Raw genomic sequence first — 10,250 nt, 5'->3', positions numbered from 1 at the left:
AGTGTGCCCTGGTTCTGCTAGCGGGCCTGTACGATGTCGAGTGGTTAGTTCGAGAGAGCGTAAGTGTGCCCGATCGACAATAGCGAGAGATGTGACTTGTTTATTTATTAATATAAAGATGTACCTGGTGAACTGCAGGTTGGATGTATTCGATGCTGTGTATGTAATGTTCCCTTTGATTACAATTCCATTGGCTTCACTGTAATCACTTATTAAAGAACTGCCGATTATCTTTTCTACGCACGCGGGTACTCTTTACTATGCTGCCGAAAATATGGCCACGCGGCGTCTTTACAGTATACTATACACTGACCAGCAGTTACGCTCGATTGAGAGCGAAGTGATTTTACGAATGAGCGTCGCCTCATGGCGCGTTGCATTTAAATGTGCATGCGGCGTCTTCAGCGCCGGCAACAGTGTCGATGCGCGTCCCTTCCAGAAATTTTCCTTTGGCATGAGAAAACGAAGCTTCTAGAAGTGTCGAAGGCGTCCCTTTTTTGTGAGTGCTGGCAGTAAATTTTATTTCAAATCGTAAACTTGCTCGGACTTGCCGAGTTTTGTTTGTAAACATTTTGCTCGAGTACCCGCCTCGGTTCGCACGTGCGGATCAGCCTAGGCGCACGTTATGGTCAACCTTGCTGCACGCACGGTCAGTCTAGGCGCACATGCGGTACGCCGGACTGCGTATATGACCTTTCTTTTGTTTGAAATTCGTGGGACTGCTTCAATCCCGAACACATGTTAACGCTACGTAGCAACCATCACCGAACTGCAAGATCTTACCGATTTTCAACGTCAGCTTAGAATCATTATTATTGTGTTGTTTATAAAATAAAAGGCAATAAACCACACGATGAGCAAATGTGTTAAATATTGGATAAATGCGCTATCCCTTCCACTTGTCGGCACTTCTTTCCCTCGCCAGATAACTGGTGGTCTTAGTATAATTGTAAACAATATTGAACACTGAAATATATATATATATATATATATATATATATATATATATATGCTATAATATATTTCAAGTGTCTATTTTATTAAACTGTTAAATAAATTAAACATGTTTAAATTTGAACATAAAAGTGTAATAAGTTAAACCTAAATTGTTTCAGAATGTATGAAAATGTGTGATTTTCTGACGCGATCTGCCAAGTTCAATAGCGTATTATGATTTGTCTCCCGCCCTAGCGCATGCTTGAATAGGAGTTAAGTTAAAGGGATTTACATTAATACAGTGTGCACTTCTTCGTTTAATATGGTTTATTATGGTTTATTCACAATTACATTATTGTTGTGTTGGAATTATCTGATGGAAGGGTATATACTATCTTCAATTAAGATTATTTAGTTGCTTGAACTGATTCTGTAGTGAATAGTTTACCTATATGAGATGGTCCTTGATGCTGTTGTTAATTTTTTAAGAATCAGCAATCTATTATACACTCTTATTAGTAAATGTTTGTGCTATATTAATAATAGCATCATGCTATACTTGTATGGATTAGCAATGATTTATGCCTTAGACTTGATTTACTCACAGATAAACAGTAGCCTTGACCTGTTCAGTATTGAACCTTTCACTATCCCGGATGTTCCGTGTGGATGAATTAACTGTGGTTGTGGTGTGGCACTTTCTAGATTTGAGAGGGATAGTGTCAATTCCTTTATCTTGCAGCACAGGAGAATGGACGCGTATTCCTTCCTCGGTGGCTTTACCTTGAGACTGTATGGCGAATAGCTAGCTGGCTGACTAGGATGACTGACTGGCTTACTAAGTAACTATACGAATGAGTCACTATAAACGTCGTCTTTTGGTGTACTTGCTTTAAATATCCACGCGGCAGCTTACGTAGCTGGCAACAATGCTTGGGTATTCTATGCAAAAAACATTGTAGAATGTTCGAGTTCAACGCTTTAAAAGTTTCGAGAATTACGGGAAACCGGTAATTAAAGAAATTATAACAATAATCAAATTAATCATCTAATGTAATTTAAATAGTTCATTTTCCTGAATTAGAACTTGAGTGATTATTATAATAAATAAATAGAAATTACGAAATGTCTCCCAATGCATCTCATCCAATAAGGATTTTAAATATATGAGAACTAAACACCATTAATAATTTAGATATGTATAAAAATTAATTCTACTAATCCGCCTCGAAGAACCAAACGTATAGAATACACTAAGAAAGCCACTAGATGTTGTGTGGGAGAATGCGTGGGTAGCTTCTGGACTCGAATAGCTTGCGGTCCGTAAATGAGCAGGCCATGAAGTGAAGAATCAACAAGTAGAGGTAAGGACTTACTTGGAAGTTGTAGTGCGATATTTTCAGTTTTTCCTCGCAGGTTTGATGGGAAGCTTCCATGCACGATCTGCTTGCATTTGAACTTTCTTATGTCTCTCCCTCTTGAGATGACGAGAATCTCAGTCTTTGTGCTATATATGCTTGATGAGACTTAATGTAATTTGATATTGAACCACAGAAGTAGAAAAATATTTTACAAGACTCAGCTGATCGACATTTGTCTGCTCCTCCTTCTTGAGAATCGGTTGTGACTTTTCGTGAGAATAAGTGGTGGTACATGGTAATTGTCCTTGTAATAGTTCACTGACCCGGTTATAGTAAGAACCCCTTGTTTTTTCTTGTATCCAATCAGAGTGCGACTTTGGGCGGCATGATTGATCATACACGCCTTCATTTCCACTTCCTTCCGGGTTTATATGAACATAGACATTCAATTTTTAAATTCAAACCTAATCTTAAATTTAAATTGAAAATTAGCAGTTTAATCTACACAGTCTTAAGTCCAAATACTAATATATTTATTTAAGATATACTTTATTTTATATTTAATATAATAGTTCTTACAATTAATATAATAGTTCATATAATTAATATATTAGTTCACATAATTTGTATAATAGATAGTGTATTTAATATAATAATTAATCTATTTAATATAACACCTGAACACGAAAAGTAAACGAAGATAATTAGTGATTAGTACATTTTAAATTATAAAATTATAATAGTTATTGTTACGGATTACAGTAATTTTACGCGGTAAACAAAGTGGGAGAGGAAAAGACACCTGTGCTTAGGTAGAAACATTTGTGCGCCGAGCCATAAACACAATTCTACGAAATCGGGAAACCTCACTACTCAAAATAGTCGAATGTTAGATTACAATTCCGACTAAAAAGGGCCGACGAACTCTCCAAGGCTAGACTCTAGTGACGTCACTCTAACAATCAGCATGACAAGAGTAAACCAGAATTCACCGGAATCGCAAGCCTGTACTAGGATATTTAAGGAGACGCGCTTGACACTCCCCCCCACTCAGGCCGCTACAGCTCTTCTCGCCAGCCGCAACGGCGGCATCATCGCTGTCCCTTACCAGTGACGTCACACAGGCACCCCCCACTCAGGCCGCTACAGCTCTTCTCGCCAGCCGCAACGGCGGCATCATCGCTGTCCCTTACCAGTGACGTCACACAGGCACCCCCCACTCAGGCCGCTACAGCTCTTCTCGCCAGCCGCAACGGCGGCATCATCGCTGTCCCTTACCAGTGACGTCACACAGGCACCCCCCACTCAGGCCGCTACAGCTCTTCTCGCCAGCCGCAACGGCGGCATCATCGCTGTCCCTTACCAGTGACGTCACACAGGCACCCCCCACTCAGGCCGCTACAGCTCTTCTCGCCAGCCGCAACGGCGGCATCATCGCTGTCCCTTACCAGTGACGTCACACAGGCACCCCCCACTCAGGCCGCTACAGCTCTTCTCGCCAGCCGCAACGGCGGCATCATCGCTGTCCCTTACCAGTGACGTCACACAGGCACCCCCCACTCAGGCCGCTACAGCTCTTCTCGGCAGCGGCAAAGGTAGCACCATCGCTGCTCCTTATCAGCGCGAGTCTCCCACCACCACCACTAGTTCATAACTACGAGTGGGAGAGTCACGAACCAAGCTACCAAGAATACACTTACAGGATTCTTGTCGCTCATATGAATTGAAGAAACTCTCATCTATTCATTGTATCATAGATTCAATTCAACATTCATAGACCACAGAGTATTTATTATATTTATTATATTCAATAAAGGGAAAGACACTACATTCAAAGGCAGTGTTGAATTATTGCATTGTCCCTTCCACTTGCCAGCAAGCCTCCATCCACCATCACAGGGAGGCTTTTAATCTGATCCCAGACAGTTATAAATAGCTGAACTATAAATATGTGAGTGGATTCGAAAATTTTAAGGAAAATAATTAAATAATAATCATTTTAAGTTAACGTAGATGTAATGTTTCCTACACTAGCAGGGATATGCATACAGTCCTGGAAAGACGTGTGGTGTTTGAATGCTTATACTGTAGCGCCTGCTAATGTTGCAAAGATTAGCAAGAGTATACACACACTTCTGGAAGGACGTGTGGCGACTGAATGATTGTAAGGAATACCTTCATACTGTGCTTTTTGCAGCTCTATAGTTTATCTTAATCCAGTCAGCACCTTTCACTGCTTTTAAGTTGTAACGCTTGAAGATTGAACGTTTATACCTTGGGATGGCTTTATTGCGTCAGTGTAACTGAGTTACTTGTGTATGGCTGAAAGCACTGGTTGAATAGCGTAACGACTGATAAACTGACTGACTACCTAAATTACAATGAGCGTTTAGGCGTATTGTGCTTCCTTTAAATACACATGCGGCAGCTTACTTAGCTGGCAATAATGCATAGTGTTGCTATGCGGGAATCTAGCATAACTTGCAAGACTAAAGCTCTAGATGTTTTGAGAACTCCAAGAAAAGCAAGGTTTTAGAAGTTTGGAGAATTCCAAATGACATTACTATGCGAGAACCAGATAAACCTTATAGGATAATTGAAAATAAGACTTTGGAATATTCGTGAATTCTTGGAAGGTTAACAAATTTTAATAGCTAAAAGGCTTATACTTTTCCGACAGCCGAAGTCTTGGAAAATACTCCAATTCCGAACAAATAGTAAATCATGAAAAACTTTAATTTACTTATTTTGCTTGCATAGAAATAAATAAATTTTACATTTGTATTACAAATTTTTAATAGAACGGTCTTCTTTTTTTAAATATTTTTTCACAATTCCTATTCTTAATGACATTAACATCTTTGTTATTGCTATTTATATGTTTTATTATAAAATATGTAGGTGAGAATTCCATATTTTAAGTAAATTAAATTTATAATTTATAAATTTCAAATATGATATTATTTAATATATATTTTTGTATTCAATGATAGCAAATTAGCATTGTAAATATAAAAATATAGATACACTTCTGGCCGACCGTTAATTCCGATGCTGTGCCATAGTAATGATAGTATAGAGGGAGCTACCAGACAGTATCCGCGCCCTCTTTAGAGATGACAGTCTATGTCGTCGCCCTCAATACGGTCTGGCTAGAGCCATGTTGCGGAGGGCGCACCGATAGCTGACCATTAATAGATAATATATAATATAAACAAATGAGTATACCTTGCTCGGATTCCCGTAGACAAACGTGTAGAACGTTAAACTGTTATAAAGTTGCACTATTTTCAATTTTACTTACTCAACAAGACTGATTTTCTTCGTCGTCTGTTGCTCCTTATATATGATTTCGTACATTTAGAGTTTGTAATTCTTCAAAATTTCTCTTAAATTCTCGGAAATCAAGCTTTAGTAGATTCGAGAATCTACCTTTGTTGCTATGCGGATACAGCATAAGGCTTAAATTCATCGAGAATTTTCGTAGCGAATCCCTCAAATATTATGCATTAATAATAAATGTAAATGTAATGGAATTATATTAAATAAACCAATAAATTTTCATTGCTGGGTAGTTCAATCCTGAACAATACCCAATGTAATAAATAATACTAATAATGAAGTAGTACATAAAAATCATGCATGCTTTGTTTTTTATATTTTAATTACATATATATTATAATTTAACTATATTATATGATTGCTTTTTAGCAAGAAAAAATGTTTTCAATTAATTCAAGAAATATTTTTAAAACTAATTTATTAATAGGGTCCAGTCATGTCATTAGCATTTGGAACGATAATTGCAGATAAGAAACTTCAGAGAATTGGTATAAAAAGTCTTTCCTTAGGAATATTTTTATCTATTATTTTTGGGTTTATTTTTGGTCTATTACTAATTACAACGATACCCTCAAGTGATAGTGATTGGCCAACTAATGAAATGAAAGAACGGTAAATCAAATCGTTGTAAAATAAATTTATTATAAAATTAATTATGATAAAATATTTTAAAATTAAATATTAAATTTTATTTAAACACATATTGGTTGTTCGAAATTGTGAGAACCCTTCCCGAGTCATTAAACATCTGGCAAAACCGAAGTCGTAAAACATCTGGAAAACCTGAGTCGTTATATATCTGGAAATAGTCATTACACCCAAAAATTAAAATCTAACGGTGCACAGACGCATACATTACTGTCAAATCCAGCTATACTGTCACAGCTAAAGCAAGGATGATTCCAGCAGGGATCCCTTTTGGCGGGGACGCCATAAGAGACTACTCCCTCTAAGTGAAGACGCCGAAGATAGAGGCGCTCTAAGTAGAAACACCAAGGTCAGAGGCGCTCTGACTGGAGACGGCAAGGTCAGAGGCGCTCTGATTGGAGATGTCAAGGATAGAGGCCCTCTGATTGGAGGTGCCAAAGAAAGAGGCACTCCGCATGGGACCGCTGTGGTCAGAAGAACGCTTTTAAAGGAGATGACCACGAGGAACTCTATCTTACAAGGGGCGCCGCGAAGGATGGACGTGCTCTCTAGCAGTAGGAACGCTAAGCAAGAAAGATACTAGCAAGAAGCTGTCGTGTCCTTTTCATACTAGGTCCCTTCGCACTCACACTTTTCTCCCACCACTAAACTGGTGGAGTTAGCTTAATTCTAGACATTGGTTTTTATAAAAAATTACATATTCAATATATAATATTATAATTTCATTATGACATTTAATTGTTATTTAATCAGTATTTAATCAAATCAACATTTAGTTAATATTGTTGAGTTATAATTATATTTATTTATCATACATAGACGTTGTTCGAAATATTGTAGGGATGTAATTCTTGGCTCGAACTGCCAATGTTTCAATAGCTTAGTTTGCCGCCGGCCGTAGCAGACGCTCGGGAAGGGGTGAGATGTAGGGGCTGTACAAGAGTCGTGAGAGTTGGTTAATTATATTTATTATACAATTTATTACACTATTTACATATGGATGTTGTAGAATCTTCTTGTATCTTATATGAAGATACGATTTCTTGATCGGCTTCTTATACAGGAGGTGTCACTACACAAGATGCCTTGAAATCATTTAATTGATGTAAATTGCGCAGGTAAATAATTGCTGCACACTTCTGAGTGAAGAGTGTGAGATAATCTTGATGATTGTCTTATGGCTGGTTCTCTTGCCGGCTGACAATAATTGAAGAGAAAATATGTATCAACGTACTTACAGTGATATCGTAATTCAATCTGAATCAGCGGTAAGAGGGACACGAATCATGTGCGGCGTTACTCCTTTACTTACCAGTATGAACCATTCTTGTGGCGAATTACTAGCACTTATTTCTGTGTTGAGTGAATTTTTAGGCTTGGCTTTCTTGGACAATTAATTTCTATTACTTGACCTTTCCCTAGATTACTCACTCTTACTCTGAATGATTTGTCGCCCTTTGAAAAAAAAGATACTTGGCTGCCCACGCGGACAGCCCTTTGGCTGCCCACGCAGACTCTATGCCAATAATCCCCCGCGAACTGCCTGGTCTTCACTCTCTTGTTCCCATCTTTAAGGCCTCTTGCCATGAGTCCCCACTCAAGAGGCTTCTGGTCTTAGTTTTCCCAATCAGGGCGCGCCGCTTTTCGGCGACATGATGAATGTGCACGCCCTTTCCCCACTTCAAAAAAAATTATGCTTAGACAAAGAGAATATCGAAGGAGCATCTCTGGCAGCAATGTGTGAAGTGGAAGAATTGCCCCTCTCTGGGACTCATCGTGGTGGGGGTGATTTTCGGTCAAGCGTCTTCGCTTGGCCTCTGCAAGCAGCAACGGTTGTCGTACTTGACAACAATGTATGCGTATGCCCTTGTGGCATTGAAGGCACACATGCGACGCAAATGTCGAGAGTCACGCGTGCCGAGTTTCAGGTTGCAACAGATTTTAGGAAATGTTTTCATTCAACTGTTTAGAAATATTTTAATCCTCAAAATATACTCTTGTAAACAAGCTAGCCGGGTTTTGATGGTAAGTCGCAAGGGTCTTCATTGCATTCAAAACAATTACTACGCCTTTAATATGAAAGGCAATAAATGGCTGTTTACGAGTTCACAGATGTACAAACCTTTTCGAGTCTATGCAACCTAGGCGAGACTTTCTTAGTTTTTCGTATCCGTTTGATAATTCCCTTTTTATTAGCTGTTGAAGGTTTTCTAGTAAATATAATTCGAGAGATTTTCTTTTCACTCTCGAACAGACGTTAATCCATATTTAAATACTTTTTAACTATTAATCATTATTTATGTCAAATATTTATGACAAATCAAATCATTATACTTATCCATCAAATAATAAAAAAAAATTCCAAGAATGTTAACAAAATTTATATTTACATATTTAATATCAAAATATTATATGACAATAAATTCGTGTTTTATATAGAAATTCAAATTTGGATTTATAAAAATACTATTTTATATTAAATTGTATACATATAAAAATATTTTACACATATGAAAATGCACGATGTTTTAACAACTGACGAAGCTTATTACTAAGGACTTGATGAAATTTCGATATTTAAATAAATATTAAAATAAAATTATATAGGACAATTAATTAAACGATACATTCCAAATTAATTACAAAGAATAAGAAGAGAATTTTGTTTATAAAATTCCAATAAAATTCAATAATTAAATATAATGAAAGAATGAATAATTTATGAACAAAATTAAAAATTTAAGATAAATAAATTTTAAATGATATCAAATTTAAAACTAAAATATCTAGTTTTTGAAAATAAGTTCGCAGCCTACTAAGAAAACAGTTAAATACAACTAAGCTAAAAATTATAGTTCTTAAAAGATGTGTCCGAAATTGAGATTTTTAATATAATAACTGTACCAAGCCAAAAACTAATAATATAATAAATTTAAAATAAAACGAATAAATAATTGTACGTTTATTTATAATAATTCCTACAACAAATTGAAAAGCATATCTAAACCAACATTTCTAGCAACGAGAACAAGAACTATAAGTACCATATTCCATTTATAAACTAAAAAACTCAAATTCTTTATTAAAGGAAAATTAAAAAAAACCGTATATACCGTAAAAAGTAAATGAAAACAACATAATCAGGAATAAGACTGCAAATCTAAGGTAAATAGTAACAATCGGATTTAAAAGTAGGGAGGTATTCTGATCAAATGATATAAAATATATAAAAATCAATTCTTGAAATAGACAAGAGAATGAAGAAATAATTTTATTTTGATTGTGATATCGAAGGAAATACAATCGCAAAAAATATTGAAAATTATATACCATTAAATATTATTCGAAATTGTAAGAATATTCCCAAGTGATTTGACATATGGAAAACTACCTACTAGAGTTCCAAAACAAATCAAATCGCTAAGCATGTGGCAAAAACACGTCAATCAAATTATGAAAAACAAGTCATAAAAATATAATATAATGCAACGCATACGCTGTTGTCAAACCCAGCTACATGTGGCTCGAATAGTGAAGCGAGAACGCGCCAAAAAAGTCCCCCTCATGGTGGGAATGCAAGTAAGAATCGCTTTGATTGGAGCCGCCAATAATGAAAGAATCCATTCGATTGGAGATGCCCAGAAAGAGGCACACTGGTTGGAAACGCTAAGAAACAGGCAATTCGTAAAGACCACCTGGTGGTGAGAATGCTTTTAAGAAAGACGCCAGCAAGGCGCAATAGCTTCTTGTCACACGAGAAGCCGGCAAGGCTGCTTCTCAAAAGGAACGCCAAAGAACAAGGATGTAGGCATACACAGTAAAGGCCAAGAATTAAGAGGCAAAGGCTAGTCATATCCAACTTATAACAAATGCAAGATAAGTGCAAATTAAATTATACACTCGCCACAGTGCAAGAAAAGGAAAGGGGAACAAAAAAAAACAGTGTTGCACAGAGCAAAACAT

At 36.7% G+C, this 10,250-nt stretch overlaps 1 protein-coding gene across 1 annotated transcript in view; it reads left to right on the top strand.

Moving 5' to 3' along the window:
• Positions 1 to 10,250, top strand: part of LOC105365849 (uncharacterized) — a 32,329-nt gene that overhangs the window by 3,979 nt on the left and 18,100 nt on the right. The window contains exon 2 of the mRNA XM_011504107.1: positions 6,067 to 6,251. Within this exon, the coding sequence (XP_011502409.1) occupies positions 6,067 to 6,251 (185 nt within the window). The remainder of the gene's footprint in view (positions 1 to 6,066; positions 6,252 to 10,250) is intronic.

This window comes from Ceratosolen solmsi, unplaced genomic scaffold, assembly GCF_000503995.2.
Source record: "Ceratosolen solmsi marchali unplaced genomic scaffold, CerSol_1.0 scaffold26, whole genome shotgun sequence".
Classification (NCBI taxonomy): domain Eukaryota; kingdom Metazoa; phylum Arthropoda; class Insecta; order Hymenoptera; family Agaonidae; genus Ceratosolen; species Ceratosolen solmsi.
This window is presented reverse-complemented; position numbering and strand designations above follow the sequence as displayed.